General features: G+C 52.4%; 4 protein-coding genes across 4 annotated transcripts; 3 read left to right on the top strand and 1 right to left on the bottom strand.

Annotated features, from left to right (window-relative positions):
* Positions 1–546: 546 nt before the first annotated feature.
* PpBr36_08240 (uncharacterized protein) lies at positions 547–6,102 on the top strand (the record flags this gene model as incomplete). The annotated part of the gene is made up of 6 exons (XM_029895371.1): positions 547–585; positions 870–1,385; positions 1,470–1,520; positions 1,613–1,906; positions 1,997–2,845; positions 2,926–6,102. The coding sequence occupies 6 exons, from the start codon at positions 547–549 to the stop codon at positions 6,100–6,102; spliced, it is 4,926 nt and encodes a 1,641-aa protein (XP_029746772.1).
* Positions 6,103–7,183: 1,081 nt separating this feature from the next.
* On the top strand, positions 7,184–8,655 carry PpBr36_08239 (uncharacterized protein; the record flags this gene model as incomplete). Its single annotated transcript, XM_029895370.1, has 5 exons — positions 7,184–7,203; positions 7,359–7,417; positions 7,506–7,666; positions 7,743–8,384; positions 8,452–8,655. Coding segments are annotated over 5 exons (1,086 nt in total), but the record flags the coding sequence as incomplete, so codon positions are not given.
* A 242-nt stretch (positions 8,656–8,897) lies between these two features.
* PpBr36_08238 (uncharacterized protein) lies at positions 8,898–9,341 on the bottom strand (the record flags this gene model as incomplete). The annotated part of the gene is made up of 1 exon (XM_029895369.1): positions 8,898–9,341. One exon carries the CDS (start codon positions 9,339–9,341, stop codon positions 8,898–8,900), a length of 444 nt encoding a protein of 147 aa, XP_029747056.1.
* A 670-nt stretch (positions 9,342–10,011) lies between these two features.
* On the top strand, positions 10,012–11,964 carry PpBr36_08237 (uncharacterized protein; the record flags this gene model as incomplete). Its single annotated transcript, XM_029895368.1, has 4 exons — positions 10,012–10,042; positions 10,315–10,667; positions 10,723–11,095; positions 11,159–11,964. 4 exons carry the CDS (start codon positions 10,012–10,014, stop codon positions 11,962–11,964), a joined length of 1,563 nt encoding a protein of 520 aa, XP_029747340.1.
* Positions 11,965–13,437: the final 1,473 nt, after the last annotated feature.

The following is a 13,437-nucleotide window of genomic DNA, read 5'->3' as shown; positions in this document are numbered from 1 at the left end:
AATCCTTCGCGGGGGTTACCTCAATTGGACCGATTGATTTCAAATGGACTTGGGCGTGGGAGGCAACCACTTCAGCCGCACCTTCTTGTGAGGCAGTGACTGTGGGAAAATCAAGGCCCAAAAACCACAATCGGGAAGGCATGACAAAATCCAAGCTTGAATCGCGATGGCTGAACATACAAGGAAAGGTATCACAAAGGTCGGCATCCTACCTTAGCCTAGCTAGCTTATCTGCGATTTACTCCGGTACTGAAGGCACCCGCGTAAGCGCTTAAGTAGGTAGACAAGGCAAGGAAGACAGGAAGCCGGCATGTGGTGGGTGGACTGAGGTTGTTCCCATTATCCATCCTGTGGGAACCGGATGCCACGCCCATCCTTTGAACAGCCCTTTGTTTGTAACAAGGGCTCAATTACCTGTTGACTGCCGGACCGTTACCTTACTTTGCAATCCCCTACCCACCTTACTTATCACCTATCCCATGCCCTTCGTGATCCACGTGCCACAGGGTTTTGTTTTGCATCTTGCATCTCGCAACATCAACCTAAATGGACTACAGTGCAGGTGACCTGGTTTCGCATGGCAAAGTAGGTGCCTAGCCAGACCACCACTGCCGGATCGTATGTCAAAGTTCCATCGGCCAAATCTTGCGGTTCCGTCCTCGGGTACTACGCACCATCTCAGAGAGAGCCTCAAACAATGCTAGTGGCCTACTGGTGCTGCATGCATACCTATCTAGCTCAGTATACTTCGAAATAGACATGGCAGGTTCCCTACCCAGATCGCCTAGGGTGCAGTTCAAACTATCTCAGCACTGTAACCAGGCAAAAACTTGTCATCTTACGCAAATTTGTTAATTGTATCTATTTAGCTCCGCAAAATCACCTCCTTTCGCCGGAGGCCAAATGCTGGTCGCCGCGGCTCAAGCGCAGATGGGGCCGGGTCAGATGCGTCTTCAACTATATCTACTCCAGGCGAAGCTCTTCCGCAGATGTCAAGAGACCGCAGCTACTTACAAGACCTCGTTCAAACTCCCTCAAGACGATCCAGCGACCCTCAAGCTGGTGACCATGGCCCACGGGGCATCAGCGTCGTCCACTCACCTCTCAATGAACCCCATAGAGCGAACATTGTCTTCGTCCATGGACTAGGGGGCACGAGCCGGAAGACTTGGTCCAAGGACGCGGACCCGGCCTTGTTCTGGCCACTCCAGTTTCTGCCGCTGGAATCGGATCTCCGCATGGCTCGAATCCTAACCTTTGGCTACAATGCTGATTTCCAGAAGCCGGGGAGCGTGAACACGTCGGTGTTGGACTTTGCCAAAGAGCTCTTATTTGACCTGAAGCATGCGAGAAATGAGCAGGGAGAGGAATTGGATATGGAAAAGGTCAGTCTGTTTGGTAAAAACAAAGTCTGAATTGGTGAGCGATTGGGAATCTCAGAGATACCACGTGCTAACCAACCCATCTAGGTTCCCCTGATATTTGTCGTTCATAGCATGGGCGGACTTATTATTAAAGAGGTGAGTAATCAACAGTACATTCAAACTGACTACCGACTTATGCAACTTACAACAAATAAGGGGTCTGGCTGATTATTTTCCCGCTTAAAAAGGCCTATATACAAGGGCAGCACGATCCGCAATATGAAGATATAATCAGGGCCATCTCCGCCATAATATTCCTTTCTACGCCTCACCGCGGCACCAATCTCGCCCAAACACTCAACCGTATCTTGCAGTCAACACTGGGCGTTACTAGTGCCAAGTATTATGTATCAGAATTGAGCAAAAGTTCTTTTACTCTGCAAAGATTAAACGAGCAGTTTCGTCACATCGCCCCCTCGCTCGACATTGTCTCCTTTTATGAGACTCTTCCCACCCCGATCGGCTTCAAGAACACCAAGGTTGTGAGTGTCGATACTGACCATCTCCCTAACCTCCCCTATCTGATTCATCTGCTTCTGTGCCCCGATTCCGTCTACTGACACTCGGCGCAGATGGTCCTAGAGAAAGAATCTTCTGTCCTAGGATACCCAGGAGAAATCTCAAAGCCCTTGACTAACGCAGATCATCATGGGGTATGCAAATATGAAAGCCCAGATGACCCAAACTACGTGACCGTCAGGAACGTCCTAAAGTCGCTTTTCAGCAAGATACTCGCCAGCCAAGCACGACGCGGCCTCGAAGGACAAGAAATGGCAGGTGGGAAGGGGCGCCGACATTCAACAGACCTGCGGACGATTTTGGGCATTACGGAGCTCCCAAACACAGACTACGCCTTCTTTAGAGATCAATGGGTCGAGGGAACTGGCCAGTGGTTGTTACAGGATCAAGCGTACCGCCAATGGCTGCTGTCTCCCAACCAGTCGCCAAGCATCATATGGCTGACGGGTAGTGCAGCGGCAGGAAAATCTGTCCTGGCCTCGACAGTCATCGACAGTCTTGTCGGAGATGCCGCCGAGGGCTACTGCCAGTACTTCTTCATACGCTTTGCGGACCGCAAGAAGCGTACGCTCAGCCTAGTCCTCAGATCGCTAGCCTACCAGATGGGACTTAACGTGCCTGGATTTCAGCAACAGGTTTTGGACTTCGCAGATGAGGCCATCGGGTTTGACACAGCTGACTCACGGACCATTTGGGAATGCATCAAGTCTGCGCTTTCCGGCATGGATATGATTAGCAGGCCCATCTTCTGGATCATCGATGGGATTGATGAGGCTGAGAAACCTCGCACATTACTGAAATATCTCGCCGACCTGCATTCAATCCACTTGCCAATTCGAGTCTTGCTGGTCGGTCGACGCACCAACGAGCTGGACGCCGAGTTTCAAAGGCTGCCTGCCGCGGTGCGTACGACTTACATCGACATAGACGGGCGTGTTGAAGACCTTCGCGCATACGTCAACCGGGAACTCACGTTGTTCAGAGATTTGGATATGAGGCAAAACCTGATAGAGCGTGTTATGGAAGGAGCACAGAACAATTTCCTGGCAAGTTCACACCTCCCAACCGCAACTTTTTTGCATCCACAACCATGACTTCCAAGGCTATTACTGACAGATCTGGCGGCTGGCAGTGGGTGCACCTAGCAGTAGAGCGGCTGAACTCTTGCTACACGCAAGTCGACGCAGAGGTGGCATTAGAAGAGTTGCCTGGCGGTATGAAGGCTTTGTACGACCGCATGGCAGCGTCTATCTCGGCCAAGTCTTCACCAGAAAGAGAGTTCGCAACCAAGCTTCTGAACTTTGCCGCATGTTCTGTCCGCACGCTCAAGGTTATCGAGCTGTCACAGGCCCTGGGCAAGGACGACTTTTTCGACATGCAGAGAACTGTGGCGGATCTGTGCGGCGGCTTCGCGGTCATTGACAACGGTGGAAACTTTACTCTGGTCCACCACTCAGCCCGAGAGTACCTCCTAGACCCTGAAAGCAACAGCATTCGGGCGTTCGGACTGGCACGGAGTGAGGCGCACAGGACAATATTTCTCAGTTGTATGCGCAGCTTGACAGCCACAGGCCTGCGGGGGCAAATCGGGCGCGGCAGTATGCCCGAGTTTGTCAATTACGCCGCCGGTGATTGGTCATCACACCTGGTAGCAGCTCCGGTAGGCTGCAGAGAAACGGCAAACGCGATGCGGAAATTTTTGTCCGGTCCCTGGGTGCTGATCTGGATACATCTCCTCGCGACCACCGAGCGCCTAGGCGTGCTCGTTCGGGCCTCCAAGAACCTCTCAAGGTTTGCCGCCGCTGCAAGAGAGCACGATGCTCTAAGCGGAGATACTCACCAGAAGATTAAAGAGCTGGAGCTTTTGGAGTCCTGGGCTGTGGACTTCACTAAGTTGGCCGGTAAGTTTGGCGGAAACTTGCGCCGGAATCCACAATCAATATACAAAGCAGTGCCAGCTCTCTGTCCACACGACTCGGCCGTATATCAGCAATTTGGGAAGATTGAACCACGAGCCTTGACTGTCTCTGGCTTTTCGAGCAACAATTGGGATGACTCGCTCGGCCGTCTTTCTTTTGGGTTCCGCAATTATGCAGCCTTTATTCAAGTCGCAGGTGCACACGTCTTCATCCTCATATCTTCGGGCACAGTCTTGATATACAACTCGGTCACCCTGGATCACCATTCAACTAGCCCAATCAAGCATGGCGAACGTCTATACAGGATGCAAGCGAACAGCAGGGGCACTACCCTGGTTACCTATGGTTATCGCACCACCAAAGTATGGCAAGTATCCTCCGGAGTATGTACCGCGACAGTTCCAAACATCGAGATTGGCCTGCGGCCACTAGTTATGCTTCTCAAGGGCAACACCCTCTTTGTTGGAACTGATGACAGATGTATCCGAATGCTAGACCTCGGTCAGCAGTCGCCGGTATGGACTCTGGTTGCAGAGTTAGAGGAACAGGAGTTGGAAGGGCATTTCCTGAACGCGGCAAGCCACATGGCCCTGAACAAGGATGGAACAATGGTCACGGTTGCTTACCGCGGCCATCCACTTTCAGCCTGGGAAGCCGATGGCCCTACCCACATTGGCCATCTGTGGAAGAAAGACGCTCGTTATCGAGGAGAGGTGCTGGAGGCCATTTGGCACCCGCATGAGCCACAGGTATACGGTCTTTACACTACAGGCCAAATATTCCAGTGGTTGCCGTACTATAACGAGGTTGAGGAGAAGTCTATTGGCGCTAAGAAAATGGCCATGAGCCCAGACGGGAACCTCCTTGCTACTAGCGACGCGCGAGGAGCGGTTAAAATCCTCACTACATCAACCCTCACGATTATATACCAAGTGGCTGCCCAGGACCTCGTTGTGGGTCTTGCGTTCAGCCCAGACCTTCGCCGTATTTATGATCTTAGAGGAGATTATGGCAATGTCTGGGGGCCGAACGCTCTGCTGAGATATGCCGAGCCGACGGGGCAAGGGACCGACGCTGAAAGCGAGCTTGAAAGCTTAGCTCCTAGCTCCAACATTTCCGAGATAACCCCTCGATGGGTTGATCCCATCATAGCACTAGAGCCTTCGCCAGTCGGCCGTCTGTACTGCTGCAACACCGAAAAGGGGGTGGTGACGCTGCACGACGCGCTGCGCGGCACGGCCACAATTTTGCACACTTCTCCCGTTTTGTTTGGCAGCAACCTCATGACTTGGAGCCTCGACGGCAAGTGGCTGTGTTTTGCCGACCCAAGTATGAGCATCTACATTGTTTCTGTACAAGCCGGTACCAGCGGTTCTGATGCGATTATTGGACCCCCTGTGGCTGTATCCATGCAAGGAAACACGAGAGGGCCCATACTGCAGCTCATATTCCAACCAGACGGGAGCCACATAATAGTTCACACCGAATCCACGGTTCATCTAATATCAACGGCAGCCTCTGCTATTTCCAAGTCGGCATCGGTGGGAACGACCAAGTGTAGCTGGATAGTCCACCCCCAAAATCCTGCACTAATCGTAGGATTAGGGCCCAAGTCAGCCCATGTGCTCGATTGGGACCTGGTCGAACATGAGACTTACAACATCAGTTACCCGACTGGTCATGAAATTGATAACCAACACTCGACAACCACAACAGGTCCTCCGTCTCAGACACATGCACTTGAGCGCGTGTTGGTGACGCACGACAAGAAGCGCATACTCGTTCAGCTCGCTGCCGCGGAAGGAATTGTTGGAGAAAAGACCTTTTTATCCCTAGAAGCCAGTTCTCTCTTGTCAAATGCTGCACCGCAGCATAATACCCCTGCAGCAACAGTGAGGGCCGAGACAAAGGTCATCAGGCCCGTCATCCTTGACATGGCAGTCTCCTCGGAGATATCCCTGGCGCTGGGATTCTCGCCAAGCAACCGGCTGGTCTACTTATCCAGGTCGTTTCAAGTATGTCTTTGGAGTATGTCGGCGGTATCACAACCGCCTCCAAAGGCTAAGTCGACGCACGCCAACCAGGGGCCCACGGTGCCTGGATCAGAGATCTTCTCCCTACCAGGAGACTGGATAAGCAGGGAATGTGTTCGGCTATGCTGCCTGTGGCCAGATGAGAAGGCCATCCTGTGTCCGCGCAATGGAGAAGTTGGCGTCATCCGGAGCTCGGCGCTGGGATGAAACTGCGGTCCGCTGTGTTGAGCATAACGGTGATCCGGACACGGGGATTTTCCGCACATTTTTTAATATTTTCTGGGAAAATATTTACACGACAAGTGATCTTACATATAGTCGATGATACTGCTGTTACATACCTCCATGCTGCCCATTCTTGCGTCGCTCGGGGTTTTTTTTTTTTTTTTTTTTTTTTTTTATGGTAGCAGGGCAACCACGTGATACTCGTTACGCTGGCCTGAATTGAATCGATGTTTATAATATTGTTTTGTTGGCCTGTTCAAATAAAGATCGGAAAAGATGAGCGAGATCTTAATATAAAGATGGCTGAAAATTGGAAGTACGGACGGCATGCCTGATGATGGAACGGATGGATGCTCCAACTTCAAGGATATTGTGTAACACGATTAGCACCCCCCCGCCTCGCGATACCCAACCTGGAAGCTCTTACGAGGGTGGGGAAAGGTGACGCAGCCACCCTGGACCCTTTTGTCTGACTTGTCTGAGTATAGCTCTTCCCAACACGACCCTGCTGATTGACAAACAACCACTCGCATGCCAAACTTGACCAATCCGCTCTTTATTTCCCGCAGGAAAAAAAAAACGAGTTTCCTAGCCTGCACTGCTTTTGCAAGTGAGAACCGGGGGGAGCGGGGGAAACAGGCCCTTGTTTTGAGTCCATCTCTCCACACCTATAGAAGCCGAAGACAAGGTCGCCGTGGGAGGGTGAGAGAGGAGTGAAAAACAGAAGTGTTTGGATGGGTCTGCTTTTCGAGCGAACCAGACTCATATTCGAAAATCTTTTCTGTCAATTCTTTTTTGGGACTGCTTTTCTTTTTTTTTCTTTTTTTTTTTTCGAGTTGCCGGCTGTTTGGATGTTCAAAAGTTCTCGGACCACTTATCCTTGAACGCATACGACTGTACGAACAAAACAGCACAGCGACTGCAGATCTGACCGGTTTGTCGACGCACAGCCGAGAGGAGTTCAACAGAAGATAACAAATCTTGAGCAACTGCTTTCTCAAGCTCGAACCGGTCTAGCTGGAGACAACACATCATCCTCTTGCAAACTCTTTTTTGCCAGTAGTCAGACTCAAACGTGGTCTGGTACGTCCCCAGGACGATCTTTGGTATAGATATAACCAAGATCAGCTCGGCTCGTTCTCCCTGTTCGTGCTGGGCCCACAGAAAGGCAACCTCTCATCACCTGCCACACCCAAGATTAGTCATTGTCCGTTGTAACTCTTGAACGGGCCGGAAAGCAACTACGAGACTATGGATCCAGCCAAGTTTTATCACCAGGTTGAGCAGCGCGTGATAGGTAAGACGTCGACGTGATTCCAGGGAGACGAGCTCGGTATTGTAAACTACAGCTGGGCGAGTCGTTAACACATATGAGCTTATTGCAGAGTTGCAAGACCAGATCAGCCAGCTCGGCTCCATCGCCACGGTGGGAGGCGAGCGCTTAGACGCCACTGAGGCCATTCAGGCCGACATTGCCAACCTCACGCGGCGGGTGGCAGATGCGTCAGACAAGCTGCCTCCATACGACCAGAAACATTATGCAGAAGTCAGCAGCCTAGACTATCAGTCCCGATGTCCAGCTTCTGGCGAGTTACTGACGCACAAGCTCCCCCGCTGCACAGGCCATCAAGCGCCTCACAGAGATGTTGAATGAGGAACTCGCCCGCCTCCACCCGAAACCCCGGTTCAAGTTCAAGCCGCGGACGGCGTCTGCCATCACGGCCGATCCGAACAACGATCCTCGCCTGCTGCGTGGCACAGTACCCAGTGGACCCGATAAGGCGGCGACCGAAGACGTAGTAGGGGCGCTGCCCAACGTTCCTGGCGGAAAGAGCTACAATGACGAAATAGCACGACCCGGCCTGGGCGGGATCCGAAAGCCCAGCTTTTCAGCCGCGCGCACCATCGACATCCGTGACCACGAGGGATTGCACATCATTCTGCCATTGACAGCAGCCAAGGCCACGAGCTCGGGCAGCCTGCAGAATATGCGGGACTGTGTCGTCGACATGTCAGAGCCAGCAGCCGGCAAGGCGTCGTTCGCCAACCTAGTAATCCGTGACGTCGACCGCTGTCTGGTCGTCGCCGGCAACGTCAACGGGCCAGCGCACATCACGGGCGTGAGGGATAGCGTCTTGGTCGTGTCAGCACGGCAAGTGCGTATACACGAGTGCCGTAACGTCCGCATTTACCTGTACTGTTCAAGTCGCCCGATTATCGAAGACTGCGAGGGGATGAAGTTTGCTCCTCTGCCGGCTTCTCACGTACGTATCCTGCCCTTTTCTGTTGATATCCAAGAGGCTGTGCTTGCTGACATCCTCGAACTTGCAGTTATCGCAAGATCAAGATCCCGCCAAAAATCAATGGGATCAAGTTGACGACTTCAAGTGGCTTAAAGCGGACCACTCCCCCAACTGGACCATTTTGCCTGAAGAAGAAAGACTGCCTGAAGAAATTTGGAATAGCACCATGAAGGGACGGCCAGGGTCAGGACCTAAGGATATCCTGAAAGAGACAGGAGTGTTGGTAGACTGATCGGGCTTTTGATGTGGAGATGACGATGGCAGAAGCAGGCTGGGACGAAAACCGTGACGTGGTATTCGTGGCCATGATAGGAAATTAAAACGTCGAAGTCGTGTATTCGCTGCATTTGATGGCGTCCTGGGTATAATAGTGATCCTGGGTATAACATGCCGCCGTCCCATAAGTGCCTGATGAAACAGGCAGTAGAAAAAAAAATCATTGCCCATTCTATCAAACTCCTCGTTAATCCCATTTCACATATCCATCTTGTCGCCACCCTCGTCTGCCGCGTCCAGCCCGTGCGCGCCATCCACGCTCCTCAGCGCCGCCAGAACCTCCTGCTGCTGCCGCAACGTCTCCTCGAGCAGGGCGATGGTTTCGCGCTGCTCCTCGAGGGTCCTAGACATGTCGGGCAGGGCCTTGACCTGCGCCCGCGCGCGCTGCAGCTTGTGCTTGACGGCATCTGTCGCATTGGGCACGTCCTTGATGGAGATGGTCGCGCCGCTGGGGCCGCCGATGCCGATGCCCGCCGCAGGGGTCGCGGCCGCCCCGGGGGTATTGACTGTGATGCCGCCGGGGAGCGATTGCGGTGGGCGCAGGCGCGAGACTATGGCCGCCAGCTCGGTCAGGGCGTCGAGGGTCTCTGGCGACAGCGTTGGGGGCAGCGCGAGTGGAGGTTGGGATTGCTGTGCGGGCATGATTGCGGTTTTTTTTTTCTTTTTCTCTTTTTTTTTTTCTTCCTTTTCTTTTTTATTGTCTTCCCTTTGTCCTTTCCCGAGCCCGACTGGTTACTCCTGCGGATTCAATTCAAAGGTTTGAAATGAAGGGATCGGAAGTTGATTGATTCTCCAATTAATCGTATCGCGCCTAGAGCTATTTGGGTGGGAATTAATCCCTAATTAGATGGCTGGCTTGCTAGCAGATCGCGCCTACCGCACACGCGCTTCGTTGTCAAATCCCCGGCTACCAAGGCTCCAAGGCTGTCCAGGGTCTTCTTTAAATGCACCTTTCTCGATGCCCACACTGTACGGACCTTGCAGTGGTTTACAGATCCAACAGAAATGGATGCTTCTGGCATTACATCATGGCCCCACCAGAGCTTTTTCTCACAGTACTATCCAAAACCGCATGGACTGTATGTCATTGATTCGTTGAGGAACGCGTCCAAAAGGCATAACCCCACCTTCTTGAGAAATCTCAACCTGATATCCCTGAGTCTCAAGGTGTTTATTGTGTTTCTGATTCTCTTGACAAAATCACGCAAAGAAACTTCTTCTTGTGTTTACATTTGAGGATTACATTGGCTCCTAGCGTCCGTCCAACGATTTTACCACTTTATAAGCCGAACCCCCTGATAAGCTTTCCAGGATGTCCAAGGTGGAGCATAATGCCTGTCTGAGTACGTGCGACTTAGCTCTCTTCAGTCCATGCCCCTCCATAATCATCACCGTTTTGTCCAACATCAACCAACAGCCGTCCTAGGCGACTTGAGGTACACAACGCGGCTGCCCGCAAAAAATCTTCACAAAGCACCATGGCAGATGGAATCGAAAACGTCCCTCAAAACAATCGCCGTCGTCGCCGGACCCCAGACTACTTCCTCGTAATCGCATACATCCTGGTATATCTTGAAGTCGGCTGGCTAATCTTCATGCTTTTGCGGATGTATAGTCGTGATTGATGGGTGGGGTGTGCCGTCGGATGAGTCCCCCAAGGATGGCGATGCCATCGCGGCGGCCGAGACCCCCGTCATGGACGAGTTTGCCCGCAGCAAGACCGGCTACGTGGAGCTCGAAGCCTCGTCGCTGGCTGTCGGCCTGCCCGAGGGATTGATGGGTAACTCAGAGGTCGGGCATCTCAACATCGGTGCCGGCAGGGTTGTCTGGCAGGACGTGGTACGCATTGACCAGTCAATCAAGACCGGCGAGTTCAGCAAAAACGGGGTCATTACTCAGGTGCTCGAGGCTGCCAAGAGCGGAAACGGCCGTCTTCACCTTTGCGGTCTCGTCTCCCACGGAGGTGTTGTAGGTATTCCCCGCTGACGTAAACGCCCCAGGCGTAAAGCTGACTTTCGCAAAGCACTCCAAACAAGAGCACCTCTACTCGCTCCTCAAGGCTGCCAAAGAGGCCCAAGTCCCCAAAGTCTTCATCCACTTTTTCGGAGATGGCAGGGACACTGATCCCAAGTCAGGTGTCGGTTACATGGAGGAGCTGCTTGAGAAGACCAAGGAAATTGGCATTGGCCAAATTGCAACAGTCGTTGGCAGATACTATGCCATGGACAGGGACAAGAGGTGGGAGAGGGTCGAGCTTGCCATGAAGGGACTGGTCCTTGGTGAAGGCGAGGCTAGTGAGGACCCTGTCAAGACTGTCAAGGAACGATATGAAAAGGGCGAGAACGACGAGTTCCTGAAGCCTATTATTGTCGGAGGCGATGAGGGACGCATCAAGGGTGAGTATTCCTCAAGCCCCCGAGCAATCTAATAATCCTTACTAACCAAATTTCCATCCTTAGATGGCGACAATGTCTTCTTCTTCAATTACCGGTCCGATCGTGTGCGCCAGATCACGCAGCTGCTCGGCGATGTCGACAGGTCTCCTAGGCCCGATTTCCCATACCCCAAAATCAAGCTTGCTACCATGACCCGCTACAAGCTCGACTACCCCTTCGATGTGGCTTTCGAGCCGCAGAAGATGGGCAACGTGTTGGCTGAGTGGCTTGGAAAGCAGGGCGTGCCTCAGGTGCACGTTGCCGAGACTGAGAAATATGCTCACGTCACGTTCTTCTTCAACGGTGGTGTTGAGAAGGCTTTTGCCCTTGAGGAGCGCGATGAGAGCCAGGATCTTGTCCCGTCCAATAAGAGCGTGGCCACGTACGACAAGGCACCCGAGATGTCGGCCGACGGTGTCGCAGACCAGGTGGCCAAGCGCCTTGGTGAGCACAAGTTCCCGTTCGTCATGAACAACTTTGCGCCGCCCGACATGGTCGGTCACACAGGTGTGTATGAGGCTGCCATTGTTGGCTGCGCAGCAACGGACAAGGCTATTGGGAAGATTTACGAGGCATGCAAGGCTCATGACTACGTCCTCTTCATCACGGCGGACCACGGCAACGCCGAAGAGATGAAGTTCCCCGACGGAAAACCCAAGACCTCCCACACGACCAACAAGGTTCCCTTCATCATGGCCAATGCGCCCGAGGGCTGGAGTCTTAAGCCTGTGGGTGGCGTGCTAGGCGATGTAGCGCCGACCATCCTGGCCTGCATGGGGCTGCCTCAGCCTGAGGAGATGACAGGTGAGAACTTGCTGGTCAAGGCGTAGATGTTTGGTGGAAAATGAAAATGATCAGCTTTGGGAGTTTGGCGCGAGGGATAGATATATGAGATAAGAACAGAGTTTGCGGAGGGTGGAATGATGATAGATGAGATGAACAAACCATACTTAGAACTCTCGCTAGAAGAAACATCGACATAGAGAGGAAGCTTGGCAAACTGAGTTTGTTGACGGCTGCCTGGCGGTTCGAGTACGGTGCACCCTGGGGTAGTGTACCAATAACAACAAGCACGTAGTTCCCCCTTACGCGTAAGCGAAGCTACTGGCGGCAGCGGTGTGGTTTCTGGGACGCTATTCCGACATGCGGAGGCTAGACTAAGCCCGGGCTCGTGCACAGCATATCTTTCTTGTCTTTTTGCCACAGCACATAGGCGAGTCCAGACTTGTATCAATAAATGAAGGTCTCGTAGATCCAAATTGGGTACACTTTAGGGTTCCCCCTTGACAAATCTAACTATTAGTTCTAGGTTTGTCTGTAGCTCTAGTGGCATCTGCTAGGGTGGGCGCCAGCCCCCGGATGCCTGCGCTCCGGCCGCGTGGTTCTTTGGTGATGTGGAACGGGATTGAAGTGGAACAGATCGGGGGCTATCAGCCTCCTACCCCTGGTCTTTTCGCCCCGATCAATCCGATTCCCGGGACAGGCGTCAGGTTCTTGAACATCGGCCGGCTGCCATTCGTCGGAGAGTCCATAGTCTGGGGTGACTTGTGGAGGGTAAGAAAAAGCTCAAATGACCCTTTATCTTAAAAACTGTGCACGCGGGCCGCATCCCATGGAGCGGCTGTCCTTGGCTAGAGGCAAGGATCGGCAGGTACGATTGTCTTGCACAAACCCGTAGATTTTTTTTTTTCTGTTGTTTTTTATTTTCCTGCTTACAGAGAATTTTCTTACGGGATCACGGCAGCTGGCAGGTTTTAGTGCAATAAAAGACTTTGACAAGGTCGCCGCATGCATACATACCCTAACCTATCAAAGTGGGATAGAATATATTAATGCCCCTGGTTGCATGCCCAATCAATCATACGACTCCTAGACAGTATGCCTATGGACGAGTCAGGTAGGTGAGGCACAGTCACAAAGTAGGGCAAAAAGCAGGATTTGCTATAGTTCAAGGAGAAATTACCAGAATAATAACTTGGCAATCGCGATGGTCGACGAATTCGAGTCAATACGTAGTAGTAAGGCGGCTGTAAAGCGACAATATGAACAGCCATTGCATGTCTTCTAATTAGTCAGGGTCTTTCCAGGGAATTGATTCCCAGCCTTGCGGACTACACCATGTGGCGATTTTCCAAAAAAGACCCTGAATTTCTGTGATGTGCTAGCGGGCTTACAAAATACGTCATGGCACATCCTTTTCTGCGACAGACGGGCAAGTGGCCCCGCACCGACCATAATCACACATGGCGGCAGGCAATTGACTCTGTCTGTGTGTGTATTTACCGGGGCAGGCAAAAATAAAA

Source organism: Pyricularia pennisetigena, chromosome 5 (assembly GCF_004337985.1).
Source record: "Pyricularia pennisetigena strain Br36 chromosome 5, whole genome shotgun sequence".
In the NCBI taxonomy this organism is placed as follows: domain Eukaryota; kingdom Fungi; phylum Ascomycota; class Sordariomycetes; order Magnaporthales; family Pyriculariaceae; genus Pyricularia; species Pyricularia pennisetigena.
Note: the sequence above shows the minus strand (reverse complement) of the source record. Positions and strands in the feature narration are given on the sequence as shown.